Source organism: Manis javanica, chromosome 4 (assembly GCF_040802235.1).
Source record: "Manis javanica isolate MJ-LG chromosome 4, MJ_LKY, whole genome shotgun sequence".
NCBI classification, from domain to species: domain Eukaryota; kingdom Metazoa; phylum Chordata; class Mammalia; order Pholidota; family Manidae; genus Manis; species Manis javanica.
In genome coordinates this window covers 9,232,560-9,250,842 of record NC_133159.1, presented here as the reverse complement: position 1 = coordinate 9,250,842, position 18,283 = coordinate 9,232,560, and the positions used below count along the sequence as shown (strand labels likewise).

Here is an 18,283-nt window from a genome sequence, read left to right as displayed (position 1 = left end):
CAAGAGATAACCAAAAATACCAGCTTCTTATGTACCTCAGTCAGAGGCACTCTGTACACAGTCAGACAATCCATAATTTCCTGGATTTCTTAAACCATTCTTACATTAATAGTATATATGCTGTTTTGCCTTGGTTTTTTAACCTTAATTCTACAGCTTAGAGATTGTTACATATTCATCATAAAGATCTTGCCTTTATTTTATACAGCTGCATACTGTTCCACTGTATGGATACACAGTATTTCTTTAATCAAATTAGTAAAACAAAACCATTCTGCACAACAGTAGGCAAGCCAAAGATAATCTTTGGAGGGTAAAAAAAAATGAGTCTTTTTCTCCATTTCACTTAAACCACCTACAATTTCTTTACAAATAGATTAAACTGAGATTTTCTTTTAGTCCTTCACAAACAGTAATACTTTATTTCCAATGATTTACAATGACTTTCTAAGTATTTCTTAAAGGAATGGCACCACAGGTGAAATTTCAACATAAACATAAAAGAAAGCTCTTCTTAAAATCTGCTCTCATGCTTTGTTCACTTAAAATCTGATGCCTAGTCTATGGTGGCTACAAGAATGGTAACGACAGGATGTTAGATGCATACGGGGGGGCATTACACAATACTTAGAAGGAATGAACTAGAAGTACACACAGAAACATTAACTGATCTTAAAAACAGAGCTTTAGGTGAAGAAAAGAAAAGAAAGAAACCTACAATACAATGTAAATGCAAAACATACACAAAATACTATATGTTGCTCAAAAGTACATACATAGCAAGTACCCCATGCAAACACTTGCGCATGGATGTCTAAGGGGGAAGAGGCAAATGGGAATGGGCACCAGAGTCACAGAGACAAAACCCTACCTGGCAGTGATCCTGCACCTCTTTACTGCAGTGCTGTGTTACAACAAAGACCTCTGCCAGAATCATACCTGTAACTCCACCTGAGGCAAGTCCCCCAGTAAAGTGCAATCGACATCCCAATAGATGCTAAACTCTGCCACATCTAATTGCTTTTTCCGCATTAATTTCTGTACCTGAGGTAAGACAGGGAAGAAAACAAGATGGCTTTCTTTATTCATGATTTAATTATTCACTCAACAAACCATTTGTGAAGACACATGCATCAGGCACTTCTCAAGATGCTGGGGACACAAAACTGAATTAAAACACGTTTGGCTCTTAAAGTGTTCAAAATCTAGCTAACTGGGGATACAAACACACAACAATTTTCATCAAACAGAGGAAGAATATGTAAGATTGCTTTGAGCAAACAAAAGACAGTATCTGTGTGGATCATCAAATGATATATGAAACAAAAGATGTATGTTTCAGGCAAAGGGTAGGTTAGGGTAAGACAGAAGGATGGGGACACATTTCAAAGAGCAGGGTCCATGACATACGACTGGTTTCATCAGAGAACAGGGAATACAACGGTGGAACTGGAGCATGGCACTCGTGTGGCGGCAGTACCGGTACACGTGTACAGACTCATTTGGAACAGGAGCTAAGTGCTGACAAAGGACCTCGGAACACTAGGTGTACCGGTTTGAAGAGCTCCCCCGCCAAAAAAATTCATGTCCTCGCTGAACCTACAAATGGCACCTTATTTGGAAATAGGGTTTACAGGTAAAATCAAATTAAATGAGGTTGTACTGGATTAGGGTGGGCCCTAAACTAATAACTGCTGTCCTCATAAGAAGAGAAAATGTGGACACATCGGGGAGAAAGCCATGTGAAGATGGAGACAGAGGTTGAAGTGATGCATCTACAAGCCAAGGAATGCCCCAGCAACCACCAGAAGGAGCCACAAGGATGGGACAGATTCTCCCTCAGAGCCTCCACTGGGAACCAACCCTGCCAACACCTTGACTTTGGACTTCTGGCCTCCAGAAATTAAGGAGAATCAATTTCTGTTCTTTGAAGCCATTTAGTTTGTGGGAACACATTACATTGTCCCTAAGAGATATTAGAAAAGGAAGTTTATGCCAGACTAAGGAGTCTGGGCTTCATACTTTTAAGGGACATGGGGCCACTGAGAGTTTTGATGTAGGCCTGCACAAGGATCAGGTATGTGTTTTAGAAATAGAACTCTGGCAAGAGTGCTAATACAGCCTCCCCACTCCAGTATGCCAGACAAAATGAATCACGAGCACGTCAAGATAATGAGCAAGTTCATGGGATCAAGTTGCACTTTAAAAATACTGGGTTACTTTGCACTAACCACCTCCAGGCCCAAGCAGCCACATTAATTTGCCCCAGTTTGCTGTACAAATACTATCTTTTGTTACATGTGCCATTGTAAGGAGAAGGCTGGGAAGCACTGGTATTGAATCAATCAAAAGCCAGGGGTGGCAGCAAAGATGCCATGGAACAGGATATTTTATTAGCCTAGGCAATAGTTTACAGGTTCCTGAAGTAAGACAGATGTAGTGAAGATGAGAGGAAGGGACATATTTGAGGCGTTTTGCAGGAAGATTGGCAGGACATTGGCAGGAGCAAGAAGCAGAAGGTGGAGCACAGGCTCCTGGACATTGTTGGAGGGGAACAGCACACGCTCTGGGCCAGGGATGGCAAACTTGGCCTACAAGAACCAGAGAGCAAAAATTAAGGCTGTTTTACCTTCTCAGCTCTGCACAAAAGCAGAAGCACAACAGCAACTTTAGAAAACTGTGAACAAATAGGCAAGGCAGTGAGCCAATAAATCTTCATTTACAAAAACAGGTGGGGGACTGGATTTGACCCACAGACCAGTTTGCCAACCCCCACGCTAGAGCGGGCCCACGTAGGTTCACGCTCCCTGCTCTCTCCATCTCTGTTCACCTTGGTGTCTTCAGCTGTGTGTAAGATGAGGACAGCAGTGGCGGCGAGAAGAACTGAGGTTTCAATGAGGCAAAACATGTAAAGCACTAAAAACAGCACCTGGCACATGAAAGGCCTCAGAAGATGTTGGTTTTTGTTCATTTGTTTTAATATTTGGTGACATGTTAGAGAATAAAGGAAAACAGGAAGCAAAATGGGCAGGTGAAACAAAATGGATCATTTTGGTATGACAAGCCCAGAGCACCACAGAGGTGTCCTGTAGGTACTCAAGGACTGTGAATAAGAACCTCAGAAGAGAGGCAGACATTGGAGTTCAAGATGTGGAAGCCGTCAGCAAACAGTTCCAGGTGGCAGCGGAAGCAGGGAACAGAATGAGTTACCCCAGGAGCACATGTAGCATGAGAAGAAAATCAAAGATGAAATCCTTTCCGCACCTTGGTAGCTTCGCATATAAAATGAAAGGGACGGCACCAACATTTAACAGGTGAGTGAAATAGTAAAAAGTTAGGGAAAACTAACTATTTCCCTATTTTAGCAAATTAGATTGTTGCATGCAGACAAGACAAGGATGTAGCCACCAAAGACCATGGTGGAGAAGAAACGTGATCGCATTTACATATCACAAAATGACAAGACAGAGTCCCAGATTCCCCAGAACTAGTGCTTTCGTCCTGGTCTGCAGTCATGCCCATACTCACAGGCTCTCTCACAGCATTCTGCACAGACACATTCTTAATGCAGATGCCAAATGCAAAAGGACGGGAAGGATTGGTGATGCCATCTTCAAAACGCAAATGGACATCTTGAATTTTTAACTATAAAGGGGAGAAAAAAGAAAAACACATTTAGACAATTGCTGAGGGACAATCCTATAGGCTGAAGTCAGACTGCCCTTGAGCCACCTAAGTAAACCGTAACAGGAATCTCATACAAATGCTCACATCACACATGTCTAACACTCTTTAAGTTCCTAAGAGTTATAATCACAAACTGGACATAATGACATTTCTTTGTGATGAGTGCTATCTCAAAAAGAGAGTAACAACACTTTCATTAAATCATTGCAGAAGACACCTCAAAGAAACACTAAAAGGGAGTAAAAGTAATACTACCATACCTAGATACCTGGCCCTTCGTCTCCTATGGTACCTTAATTTTGCCTCTCTGTTCCCACACCTGGACACAGGAACACTAGTGGGGCGTATATACTTTGCACTGATTTATTTCCCCTTGCCTTTTTAGGTGGGCTACAGAAAAGGCACTCTGCCTCAGTAAATTAAAAAATAAATACAGAAAGTGAAAAGACAACCCACAGAAAGGGGAAAAATATCTGTAAATTGCATCTCTGATAAGAAACTAGAATTCAGAACCAATAGATTCTTACAACTCAACAATAAAAAAACATTTTTTTTAATGGAAAGCACATTTGAATAGGCAATTCTCCAAAAGAGATATACAAATGACCAATAAGCATATGAAAAGATGCTCAACATTAGCCATTAAGGAAGTGCAAATCAAAACCACCGTGAGGTATCATTTCATACCCGTTAATATGGTTATTATCAAAAGACAGTAACAAGTCTTGCTGAGAATGAGAAGAAGTCGAAATGCTCATACATTACTGGTATGAGCTTATGCAGCCCCTTTGGAAAAGTCCCTTTGGAAAAATTGACAGTTCCTCAAAAAATTAAACATAGAGTTACCATATGGATTCAAAAATTCCACTGCTAGGTATACATTCAAGAGAATGAAAACATGTTCACACAAAACTATATACACAAATGTTTACAGCAGCATTATTCAGAGTAGACAAAAAAGCAGAAAAACCCCAAATGTCCATCAACTGATGAAGACAAAATGCAGTATATCCTGAGAACGACAAAAACTTGTATGAATACTCCATTCAAGCCCTTCAGTAAGAGACTTGACCAAATTTTAACATGGCTTCTAGCAACAAGGCTGTGTCCCTGGGACATTCCAGCCCCCTCCTGAGTTCCCGTCTGGAAAAGCTCAGGGCTATTTGTCAGGGCCAACACCTGACAATAGGCCCCTGCCCTCCCTTCCGTAAGAATTTACCAAAAAGGTCTTACCAACTGGGAGTCTTCTCTAGCCCTATGAGATGTTTGTATCTCTTCTACAACTCAATGGCCTGAAAGCCATTCCTCTGAAATGTAGTCATCAGGGAGGGTCAGTCATCAGAGCCATTCCTCTGAAATGTAGCCCCCGCCTCTGTGGGAGGACAGAAGCCTAGCTAGCAGACACATTTGGCCTAATTACACCTGCACGGACCGGACCGATCCTTTGTGATTTTTCGCCTTAGACCTCTCCACACACAGACATCTTCATTCTCAATCTTTAAAAGGACCCTCACCTCCATGCAAACTGGAATGGAGCTCTTGCTCTTTCCCCTTCTGCCAGCAGTTACTGAACAAATCTGTTTTAACCACTTTAACACTTAGCTTTGTTATCTTTGACAATCCATACAATGGAATATATTATTCAGTCATAAAAAGGAATAAAAATCTGGTACATGCCACAACATGAATGAACCTTAAAAACATTATGCCAAGTGAAAGAAGTCACACACAAAAGGCCACAGAGTTTACAATCGCATTGATATGAAATGTCCAGATTGGTAAACCCACATAGAAAGTAGATTAGTGATTGTGGGGGGTGGAGGAAGAGGGAAATTGGGGGTGACTACTAACTGGGGATGTTACTTCTTTTTGGGGTGAAGAAAATGTTCTAGAATTACAACTCAACAATAAAAAAAAACATTTTTTTAATGGAAATGGTGATCAATGCTCAACTTTATAAATATACTACAAACACCAGATCATACACTTCAAAAGTGTGAACTTATGGTATATGAATTTACAGTAATTTCAGTAAAGCTATCATTAAAAGTACAGTTAAAATAATAATGAATTTTGTAAAATCAATCATAGCTAAAAACTAAGTAACTGTCTGAAACAGAATTCAAAGTAGTCACCTCAAACGCACTGATCTTTTTGTTAATGTTATGAAAGTTATAAAACCAACAACCTCAGACTGCATTTCTTTGGGAAGTGGTACCTTGAAAACACTTGGCCTGTGTCACCTTGGCATTGTGAGAAAACCCTGGAGGGAAGAAGTGTTAGCCAACTTTTAAGACATTCATGTAAGTGACTGTGGATGCTGACCTAGTTTTTGAAGACAAAACAAAATTTGAAATTAAAGCAGAAAATGTGGCCAACAATCCTAGCGCTGTGACTCATCAAACTGCCATCACAGATGTAATGAAAGAGAAAATGTTGGTGGGCTGTTCCCAAGTCGCTATGTAAGCAACTAGAAACCATGTACCCAGCCTCTTCCATTTTACAAGTGAAGAAACTAAGACCACAGACTTGAGTGATTTGCCCTGAAACTGTCATCATGAAGGTAGAGTGGGAGGTATCCTCATTGCAGGAGGTAAATCCCTTAGCAAGTGGGATTCCAACATTCAAAAAGAAAGTGAAGTGACATGGAAGTGAAACGAAAACTCCTACTCAAACTAGCTGAAGCAAGAAAAGCCTGTGTCTGCCTAGAGCCCGGGACTGGCTTTTCAGGTTTCCTTTTCAGGTTTCTTTGGCACTGCCTGTAGAGGGCACACGGGAGCAGTGAGCCCTTCATCTACACACCCCGTGTCACTTAAAGCCACGAGAAACAAGCAACTAAGCAGCGAAACACATTTAAGCCTAAGAAATCCCTTTCATATTTATACTTTATAAAAGTCAACAGGACTTACTTCAATATTCTCCACAATTCTCGTAACTACCGAGGCAGTAACCGAATACCAATAGGACTCCCCTTTCTGCTGGCGTTCATTCTACAAAGGAAAGAGGCGGCGTCAGCAGAAGCCACTGCTTTGCTCATTTCATGGGTCTCACCACAATTGCGCTAACGGCCAAAAGGATTTCTGCCTTGCCTTCCATTTTTCCTCCAGGGCTTGAAGTAGAGCTTTCTTGCGTTCCCTTTCCAACAGTTTCTCCTTTTCATCATTAAAATCCTGTATTTTCTCAGGGGCTCCGATTAAGTGCAGGCTGGAGATGGAGATCACCCAAGGGTCCACGTGGGGGCGATAAAAGGGAATCTGAAGAGTTACTTTCCCAATTAAGCCTGGGAAAAGGAAAGCCTTGTTAAATGTCTATACACACTTTTTCATTCTTCCTATTTTTCTGTATTCTCTAGTTTTCTTTAAGGAGCATTATTACTTTTAGCATATATTTTTTAATTTAAGAAAACAGCATGACTCTATAGCATCTTACTATGCTGATAGACAGTGACTGTAATGGGGTATGTGGTGGGGTCTTGATGGTACGAGGAAGGTGGTAACCACAATGTTGCTCATGTGAAACCTGAGCATAAGATTGTGTATCAATGATACCTTAATAAAAAAAAAAAAAAGAAAGAAAACAGCACATTCTCGTACATTTGAAGCAAATGTCCATAGGCTGAGATCTGTAAGCATGAGGCAATATTAATTAGAGCTGGAAAGAGTTCAGTGTGCCCTTACCATATGAAACGCAACATCTCTTCCACAGCCAAACTACACATGAAAGTTTCTTGGGGTATCCTTCTTCCCCTTCACGTGCACAAGCCCGTGAACACCAAACTCATTTCTTGTTCATTATTAATTGGCTGGTTGATAAGTACTTATTGGGAGTTATCAGACTTACAACATGTCCAATCTTGGGCATACCAATTAAAACATAGGTAGGTTGCAGAGGCACTCTACTGAGAAAGAATTCTGATTCTTCATGAGAACCTGGGCTAATGGTTGAAAGCTAAACGGTCTGCTACAACTATGATACTTACTTCCTGAGTTCTACCATTTCTAGCCAAGCCTCCTAGAACATAAGCCTTCTTTAAATTCAATTAATAAGACACAAGTCACCACTAAGTAATCATTTGTAAGAACATCTTAACTGTCTCAAAGATTCACACAGCCCAAGTATACTGTACCTCTGAAAGCAACATATGTTATGAGAAAATGATCATTACCCCCTAAGATCTGGAATTCAAGTAGGCTGGATCTATTCTACTTAAGATAACAGAGTATCATTAGCACCAAATGAATGACTGTGTAATCCAGTAAATTTTACAACAAACAATGAAAAAACATTTTAGGTTAGTTTTTATATTTTTAGTAAGGCTTACAACTGAAATCATACACCAAATTTTATAATAAAAAATGTTAATAGTGCAGTTGCAATTCTAACCCAATTTAATTGGGAGGAAGATGCATATATAGTAGTTACATGACAACAAAATGTAACTTCTGTTACATTTCATTTAATTTTTGCAGAAACAACCATAAAAATTGCCATTTTTTAAAAAAAATAGTAGAAAATCTCATCAATTTTCCTCAAAATCCTTTCTTAGTCCTTTGATATTCAAATACTAACTCTTTTGGAAGTATCCACAGTATCATCAGCCTTGAGAGTTTCTTTCCAGCTAGTCTGTCAGTACCTTTGCCTATGATTCTGGCAGTTCACCCATCACCTGAATCGACTCCAAGAAAACCTGAATCTTCGGCAAAACTCCTGTTCTACTTCACCCAGCAACTGCTTTGCATTTGACTGTAATAGGTACCCCCAAATAAAGGAAAGACTGGCTGATATCAACAGGTTATGACTGAATGATGAAGGGGGGGGGTCTCTAAATAGGGACTGATTTTAAGTGGTCATGTAATAAAGAATGTTTTTATTCCATGACAATTCCTGCTCCTTATCAAACCTAGTAACTGCAGAACTCCTAGAAGGACTGCACACGCCTACTGAGTGTGCCAGGCACTGTTCTGAGTAATTTTAGTGTATCAGCTCATGTATTCCTCTCAACAATCCTATCATATAGGTGTTATTATTATCATCCCAACTTAAAGATGAGGAAGCACAGAGTGGTTAAGGAACTCCCTCAAGGTCACACAGCCAGAAAATGGCAGATATGGAATATAAACCCAAGCATAGTATTCCAGAGCCTACCTTTCATTCAATAAACTGTCTCTCAGTGATACTTACAATGAATTCTCTGAAAACAAGAACCCCCTGAATCTACAACAGAAGTTCTTAGACTTAAGTAAACTTAAGAGTCACCTGAGGTACTTATTTAAAATGCAGGTTCAATGAACCCCCTTTAGAGATTCTGATTCAGTAGGTGTGGGGGCCAGAATACATCCCCACCACCACCTCAAGGTCATCCTGATAGAAAAGGCCCCACGTTAGGTCTGATCTAAACTCTACACTTCCTATCCTGCCTCCTCCTGATCAAACAGCCAAACTCAGGGGCTCTCAGTTTTCAAGTCCCAAACATGAAAGACTCAAAACTGCCCCTCCCCTGGTTCCACATACCAGCTTTGACTTCAAACGGTAATTCCAGTTCTTTCAAGGCATCTTTCTTTAGTGGCAAGTTTTCTAATTCAACAGCACCTTAAAAACAAAAACAACACCATGAAGTGTTCATCTGACAAACAGAGTGGGTACCTACTGTGTGCAAATCATTGGAGGTTAAAGGGAAAGTTTTACATCTCAACCTGGGCTATAAAAACCCATGGGTACAGCGCTACCATCAGCCTATGTGCTGTACCTATACTGATTTCCTGACCATCCCTCTCTGATGTGCAAATAACAGCTGAAGCTTATCAGCAGATGAAGCGTTAGGCAGAGATCTAACTTCTTCTGTAATAAGCCAGACAGCAAACATTTCAGGCTGTATGGTGTCTGTTGTACTTTTTTTTTAACAAGCCTTTAAAAATACAAAAGCCATTCTCAGCTCCCAGGTGGGATTTGCCAGCTGGTCAATTTGCAGATCCCTGGTTTAAACTAACATTCACCAGAGGAACATTAATGTCTGAATCATTTGGGATGAAATGCAGGTTCCTGGCCCCCCCTGCCCAGACATCTCTGGGACTGAAACAGAAATCTGCAATTTTTAACAAGCTCCCCCTCCCCAACTCCCCCCCAAAAAAGGGTGTAGTGCACACAACATCTGAGAGCCCATGAGAATTAAGTAAAGTTAGTCACCAAAAGGAATTATACTCTCCTTTCTGGAGAGACCAGCTCTGCATGTTCTCTGCACCTCCACTTGCAGGTGTATTAACAGTCAGAAAGCAAAGGGATGAAGCACCAGTGAAGGTCCTTTTCAGATCCAGCTTTTATGAAGACTTACTCTTAAATGAATAGTCTCCGAAGCAGTCTGAAGGAATAGTCAAGAGGGTGCAGCCGGATCTCTGTCTCCCAGCTAGGAAAGTCATTCATTCACACATAAACACCACTCCCCGCTCTGTACTTGAGGTGCTATGCTGGCCACTGGGACTATAAAGAGAGAGGAAGGCAGGGGCCCCATCCTCAAAGGGCTGGAGAAGCAATAATCTTAAAAAATTGTTTGCACAACACCAGGCAACCTCTGAGCCACTCGAGTCAATCTGAGATGCATTTTTTTCAAAAACAAGTAGGACAGACAACAACCGCCTGGCACCATTAACTGATAAGAGAACCCAGAAGAAAGGCAAGCAAGCCTTTTCCTCCAAAGACAAACTAATAAAAGAAATGATTACTTTTCCCTGTAAATGACCGTTTAAGACTTGTGAGTTGCTGGCTTCTAAGGAAGATTTCATATCTACAATGTGGCAGATACTGAGCAAACGCAGCCAACTTTTAAGGGAACATGTGTCCACCTCAGGCTCCACATACCTTAAAAGTAATCAAAAGGAAAAGTTAACATTCCAATTTCCACATTTGGGGAGAAAATAATCTTAAGGGGAAAAAAAGCATGAAACAGTTGAAACTGTTTTAAAGGGGGAAAGTATATAATTTCTTCTTCATTTGAAGAGCATTATTTGCAATTTGAATAATCTGCCCTATTTTCCATACCCAAATCTGTCAAAAAGCAGATTGCAATCGGTTTCTTTGACTACTGTACAGCTTGGGGAAGTAGAAGGAATTGCAGGCAATCCACACCACAAAAAAGTAAAGAAGCTGAAGTGCAGAGAGCATAAAAGGTGGAGAGAAAAGGAGAAGGGCAGCCTACGGCAAATCAAAAACACAGACATCAGGCAAAACAGCAGCAATGGACCCCAATTCCCCACCCACTCTCCTCTGTGCCCACAACTGGCCCTGCTGGGACAGGCCCCTTCAAGGGACCCAGAGTAAGCAAATACTTTATAAATAATGCCGATCATTTATTCCCAAGCAGATAATTTGCAGGCTTCCTGACGGCTGCCACATCCAAAAATTCCTCATCTTAGATTAGCAAGAAATCTAGTCACTAGAACTGAATTTAGAGATTAGTCATTTTTCAGTAATTGCTAATGACCACTGAGTTCTCTTCCCTTGGCTCTAGGGCATTTAAAGGGCCAACCTGAGGTTCAGAGCTTATAAAAACAAAAAGGAGGGGCAATCTAAGTTTTGGGTTACAAATACACAGATAGGCCCACAGCACAAAGTTCAGGCTCCTTGACATGGCACTGGCCGCTGGACCATTCCACACATGCCCTGCAAGGTGCCAGCTTTTTGCCTCTGCTCACCAGCTTCATTCTACCTGGAATGTGATGACCTTCACGTCCCAGCTATGGAAATCCTGCTAAGATCCCCTCAAAAGCTGCCTCCATAATAGCTTTCCCAGAGTTCTACAGACAGGATGGAAGGCTCCCCTCCTCTGCATCCCACTGCATTACACCTGTATCTCTAGTAAAACAGTTTAGTATGTACTGCCTTGTATTACTGTGTAACTGTCTCCAGAACAGGGTAACAGCTCTCAAGGACTATACAGGTAGAGGTGGAAAAGTAATTACATTAATACTAGTAACACTAGTAGTAGCGATGGTTTAGAGAGATCTCACTAGTGCCAAGCACTTCACACACATTATCTCACTTAATCCTTGCAAAAATATGAGGAAATACTATTCTTTTGAGAAAAGAAAGATGAGCCTTAGAGGACAAGCAGTTTGCTTACAAATCTCAGAGCTGGTAAGTGGTACTGCCAGGATTCATACTAGATCTACCCAATATCAGGAGGTTAAGACAGAGAAGAGGTGAAGAGGAGGCTAAGTAACTTGCTCACAGTCACAAACAGCTTTTAAGTGGTGATGCAGGGGTTAGACCCTACACCTGAGCTCTTAGTATATACCGTCTCCCCATTTTGTACCATTCGAAAACACAGAGCCGTACCCAAAGCAGGGGCTCAATGAGTGTCTGTTGAATGACTGAATGAGTGAAATCTTATACAAGCGCTCTCCCTATCCTTCAACTACTCATATGCTACTTTGCATTTTTATTACTTGTACAATGTGTGCACATCTATCCCTTAAGTCCAACCCACCAGCCAATCGTATGCTGAGGATCATGATGGTAGATAATGATGACTAACATTGATAAGAGCTCACTACATGCCAAGAACAGCTGTTAAGTTCTTTGATCTACATTAATGTGCTTAGTTTCCAGCACCTTATGAGATAGTTAACATTATCTCCAATTTACAGAGAGAGAGACTGAAGCATAAAGAATTTGAGTAATTTGCCCAAGTTACTGGTAAATAGAAGAAATAGGATTCAAACCCAGCCTGGCTACAAAATACATACTCAACCACTACTCCAGCTTCCTTTGCATCTCCCAAAGCGTTTACAACAATAAATAGCTGCAGAACGATTGAAATAACATTCTTATTCCTATATAGTATCCTCCACCCACAAACACTGTTTAATTGTAATGGTGTCATCAGGACCAACACAAAGTGCCAACTTCTTTGCAAAGCCTTTCTCTCAGTACCCTGCAATGCTCAATGCTTTTCTGGCCAAGCACTGTGGAGGGCTTTGGATCCTAAAGGATGGGGCACCATACGAACACCGGTTATGAAAGAAAAAGCATGATTCTATTCCCCAGAGAAGCATTCCTCAAATTCCACAGGTTTGTTAAATGCCATAAAGAATATTTTTTTAAAAGGAAATAATCATAGAAAGCGAGTATAAAACATCAGAGAGATGCACACAGTTGCCATTACAAGATATATTCTAAAACTTGAGATTAGAAATGTCAGTAGTATATATCCCATAAAATATCAGATACCACAAATTTCTACTTGTTCATTTCTTTAGCAGATATCCTCTTAACCATACCACCCTTGAGAGAGCCAGCTCTTTCATTAGCAAGGTTGGTTGTGGTTTGTAGTTCTCTAAGTTCTGTTACCTGCCCTGTACAATGTGAGCTTTACAGTATATGAGAATTTCAGTTAAGTGACCAATGAGGTAAACGTGACAGTCTTACTGCACTGTGAACACATCCTCTTCCCTGACAGACTGGTCACTTTTACTTTGCACTGTGCAGCTCTCCTCTAAGGACAGAAGGAAAAGCGGGAGTTGGAGATTAGGAAAGGATGGCTTCAAATCATGCTGTGTTACTTATCAGCTATGTGAATAAGTCATTGAGATCAAAGCTTCATAAAGGTGAAAAATTAACTGAGATAAAGCACAGTCACAGTGAGGGAAAAGGGAGTGAGAAGGACAACCTATCACTGCCACAATTGTATTACTGACTTAGATGTGTCCGAAAAGCCTGGAGAGCAACACTGCTGGGGACAGGTGAGCCACTGGCACCCGACCTCAGACTACAAACATTGTATTGCTGCTATCTCCACTGACCTGTCCTGGTCCACCTGCCAAAACTCACACTCCCAGGAAGCTGAGGTTTCCACCATGGTTGGGGTCTCCCTTCCACTCCCTAGATTCTATATGCTTGCAGATTGACTTTTATCTTCTTTCTCTGGACTTGTTAAAGGGTTTCATTTTCAGTTGAGCAAAGAAAACTTAAAGAGAAGAAAAAAAGTAGTTTTCCAATCCCCACACCAAATCACTGGACTGCCTTTACCAAGTACAGGTGTTTACCAAGTCTAGACCTGGAAAGGCTAACATGTCTCAAGTTTTAGGTACTTTACCACTAAGCAAGACAAAGACCTCAGAAATTCTGTTGAAGACCTCACAGTAACACATTTTAAAACTTCTACTGGGCATCTGTTATATACCAGCAGGATAGGAATTTTGAATGTCACCCCACTTGATCTTTATAGTAACCACATAGGGGTATATTACTTTTTCTGAAGCTCAGAACCTTATTGACATGTTCACAGATCTAGTAACACAGCAGGATTTGAAACTAAAGCCAATGCCATTGTGCCTACATTATAGCTACCTCCACAAAGCTACAGAAAGCTGAAAAATTAACTGGGATAAAGCACAGTCACCAGTAATAGAGTCTCTTTTTTTTAAGACTTAATAGTTCCCTAAAATCTACAGCAAGACAGCCACATACCTAAGTTACCCTGTAATAATAAATGGTGTCATATGGGAGTACATATTTCCTTTTACACACATTTAATACAAAGCCATCTGGACATTATGTTTTATTATTCTCAGTGCAACAAAAAAAATTATGAAAAATAGAATGCCACCTGCATAGGCATACTTTACCAAAAAGAAAAACATGGTCTCACCTTTCAGAAGCGCAACAGACAGCTGGTCAGTGTTCAGGTTATTAACGTATTTCCCCAGATAGGTATTGAGAACCCAGGCTACAAGACCTTCCAACATGACTATATTCTCAAGACAAGGTATTTAAAAATCATGGATCATTCTTTATTTCTCTCTCTCATGGTCACAGAAGAATCTATGGGAGGAAAAAAAAAGGAAATCAACAGGAAAACCAGATGATTTTCTACAGTGATTACCTACTCTGTCCTGAAGATGGACAAATGCAAAGCACAGAGATAAGAAAAAGTGGGGTGAGAAGCACTATAAAATGCCTTGTGAGTAAATGGACCAAGCTAATATATTTGCATTTTGATGCAGCAGCAAGAAATAGTAGCTTATAAATTTACCAAGAATTACCTATATTCAAAGTTGTATATCTTTTCCATGCAACCGATCATTAAACTGTGTTTTTGTGACTCACTTGGAACTGTCCTGATCAGAGGTTCTCATCCAGGTGTGATCTTATGATGTCTAGAGATGTTTTTTTTAATTATCATGACAGTGGGACTGCTCACAGATGTCTTGTGGGTGGAGACCATGGAAGCCGGTGAGCATCCCACAATGCATAGAGGGCGCCCACAGCAAAGACTCAGCCCAGTGTGCCAGGGGCACCATGGCTGAAAAACCAGGTCCTAGGTTAAGGCAAAAACGCCCTAAGAGATTGTATCAGTGAACTTCATATTCTGCAATGGTCATCTTTAAACTTGCCCTAATCCAATCTTGCAAATTTGTTCACCAGGATCATTCATAAAATAACATAATGGAAGGAAGAAAGCGGTGGTTTACCACTGTTTTTCAATGTCCTGGAACTGCATTACTGGTACCTGGACACCAAATGATGCCGATACAATGAACTATCCTAGGAATTACAAAAACCAGAAATCCTCTGGTTCCAGCCACAGTATTTACATCCAGTACTGAACTGCTACTGCCTAGTATAACTGCTGTTTATTAGTATTACAAAAAATATACAGATTACTTTTGGCAATACAAAAAGTTAACATGAGGGAACTTGAGACCCAAAAGTTTAAATTCGTTCCAAGGTTGCTCAGCTAGTAGATCCTAATTAGAACTGTGAGTTCCAATTCTTCTTCCCAGCCAAGCATCAAACACCAACCCACCATCCTGGCCACTCCAGATTTGTATGGCATGCGTCCTGCTTAGAACCAGCCTTTTCAGGATCCTTTCCAAGCACTTCGCCCCACCTCCAAAGACTCACCTTAGTGCCAGAAGATACTTATCCAACTGATAGGCTGCCCCCTAACAAAGACCCAAAACACAAAAATACCAGTCCCTGTAAGAGTTAACTAAACCTCTAGGGAAGACTGACCTTTATTTGTCAACAGCGTCTTGCACTTCCAGACAATATTAACTTTTGTCAACAATGACAGTAAAAATAAATAAGTAAATAATGGGACTTGGTGAAATACTAATTTCTTTTCAAAGATTATTTTTTGAAGCTACATCTAGTGTAAAACTAGAAATATGCTACAGATTATTGGGTACATTTAAAGAAGAGGTTACAGGAACAGCTTTTTTAAAATAAGAAATGTTTAACAGTCTGAGTAAAAGAAACATTTCTTTAGTATAACTTTAAACAAGTATATCAGTGAAAACAAAATGTGAACCTGACTACTCTAGTCTTACTATGTAAACTCCAAACACACTTAGGCAGAAAGCCAAAGTCAGAATACTCTTTATTTTTGAAGTTACTGCCACTGACTACAGTCCTAAATGCCAACACACTCTCTCTGACGTGCCAACTACAAATGTTTTCCCAGTAAAGAGAAACAACTGTCAGTTTGTACACAAGATAAGGCCCTACTCTACCTGCCCTTGAGGTGGAAGAATGCAAAGCACAGATTAAAAGAAGGTGGGGAGGAGAAGCACTATAAAATGCCCTAGTCAGTAAACTGAGGCCCAAGCCAGAAAGCATCTATTAGCTCTGCCAAGCATCTAGACGAGGCTTGAGGCCACTTCAAGGATTCCCTTAAGGAATCCAGTGTCAGGAAGGCCCGCCAGACTGGCCAGAAGCCCAAAGTGTTAACACTCTGGTCCATCAGAGCTTCTAGGCAGCTGCCTGGCACTGACAACCACCTGGTCTCTCCTAATCGGTGGGGCAGGTGACACCAGGGATCAGTGTTCAGCCCACGGGCGGGCAGAAAGCCGGGCATGACCTTGAGCCAGGCCCCTCCCTCGAGAAGCGGCCGGGGCCCGAGTAGGAAGGATTGGCAGCTGGACCCGGGCGCCCCTCCCCGAGGCGGCCGGGCCTGGGTGCTGCAGGCGCCAGGGAGCTCGGAGATACAGAGCCCGAGGGGGCGCGGGCCAGGGCCGCGGCCCCGCAGGAACAGGACTGCCCGAAAGACGAGACTCCCAGGGTCCTCCCGACGCCCCCTCGGCTCTCAGAACCCTGAGCCCGGCTACCAGAGACAGCCTGGAGGGAACGCCTCCGGGGGTCCCACATCTGGGAGGAGGGGCTCAGCCTGGGTGCGTCCCCAGGGGGCGAGGAGTTAAGACAGGTGTGAGGTCTGACGACCCTAAGCCCCAGCGTGACAGCACTAGGCTGGTGAAGGAGGGACTGAAACACTCCGGAGGACTGACTGGTGCCCCACTCTTGGGGGTGAGGTGGGGGGCGGGGGGCTCCCACACGGCGTCCCCAGTGGAGACCAAGGTCCAGGCGGGAAGACACGGGCTGAAACGCCTCCAATCCCAGCGCGCGGGGCGGCCGGGACTCCGGAGAGGGGGCCGGGGCCGGCGGGGACTCGAACTCCCCAGGACCAGGGCGCCGGGGGCCGGGAAGCGCAGGCAGCCCGGAGCCTGTGGGGGTCCCCGTGAGGGCTGCGGTCTCCAGGCCGTCGGGAGCCCGGACGCCCCAGGGATCCCCGGCGGAGCTCAGACGACCGGAGGGCCGGACGCCCGGGTCCCCGGGCCCCCAGCGCCGCGCTCCCCGCGGGCGGGCCGGGGCCCCCAGGGCTGAGGCGAAGCCGGAGCGGCCAACCGCGGGCCCACGCCGCCCTGCCGTCCCCGGCCCTGCCTGGCGCCGCCCCGCTTCGGCCCGTACCTGTCGGAGTCCCGAGCCGCCCGCCCCAGCCGGGCACTGCGCGGCGCTTCCTCCCCGCCGCTCCTCAATGGCGCTGGCCGGCGGCGCTCCAGCCCGCCAGACCCGACCAATCGAGCGGGCGACGCGCCGGCGCCCGGCCAGCCGAGCGCCGAGTCATCGAGAGGCGCCCTCTGGAGCCGGCGCTCCTCCAGCGCGTCGGAGGGCCCCTGACGCAGGGGCTGGAGAATGGCCCGACCAGCCGCATTTTACAGGAGGGGAAACTGAGTCCCGGGGGCAGGCAGGGCCACAGATGAGTCTGTATGGGAGCAGTGAAAGCCAAAATTCTTCCTCCTACAACCCCCTGCTTTCCATCTGCCCCAACCACAGTAGGTTGTCCACTTCGCCGTCACAAGGGTCTGTTAAAATAATTCACACCATGCCTCTTCTCTGCTTAAAACGGCTGCCCCACCATACTTAAATTAAAACCCCCCTTAGAGAGCCGACACCTATATCCCACTGGATTTGGTCCATTCCTATTTCTGCCACTCTTCCCTGGCCCACATCCCCCCCCCCCACCGCATCCTCCAGTTCCTGCCTCAGAACCTTTACAATTGCCATTCTCTCTACTTAAGATACTTTTCCCTAGATCACTGCTGTCCAATAGAAATATAGCGCAAGCCACACATAAAGCCAAATAATAATTTTAGATTTACTAGTTAAAAGGAAATATTAAAAAATGAAATTAATAATATTTTTTATTTAATCCCGTATGTCCAAAATGGTATCATCTCAATCTGTAACTAATAGGAAAAAGAAAAATTATTAAGGGGAAAGGGACTTGCTTAAGGTCAGAGAGAGAAACCATGAGACGATCTGA

The 18,283-nt window shown here is 43.0% G+C and overlaps 1 protein-coding gene across 11 annotated transcripts in view; it reads right to left on the bottom strand.

Annotated features, from left to right (window-relative positions):
* VPS13D (vacuolar protein sorting 13 homolog D) overlaps window positions 1-17,561 on the bottom strand; it is a 277,290-nt gene extending 259,729 nt beyond the window's left edge. For all 11 annotated transcript variants that reach the window (XR_012129991.1, XR_012129992.1, XM_073233217.1 and 8 more), the window contains exons 1-7: window positions 17,428-17,561; window positions 14,330-14,502; window positions 9,199-9,276; window positions 6,777-6,967; window positions 6,597-6,677; window positions 3,529-3,645; window positions 940-1,044 (exon numbers count right to left, since the gene is read on the bottom strand). Coding sequence is in view for 9 of the 11 variants with exons in the window: in XM_073233217.1 (XP_073089318.1) it covers window positions 940-1,044; window positions 3,529-3,645; window positions 6,597-6,677; window positions 6,777-6,967; window positions 9,199-9,276; window positions 14,330-14,426 (669 nt within the window). In the remaining 2 variants the exon portion in view is untranslated. The remainder of the gene's footprint in view (window positions 1-939; window positions 1,045-3,528; window positions 3,646-6,596; window positions 6,678-6,776; window positions 6,968-9,198; window positions 9,277-14,329; window positions 14,503-17,427) is intronic.
* Window positions 17,562-18,283: the final 722 nt, after the last annotated feature.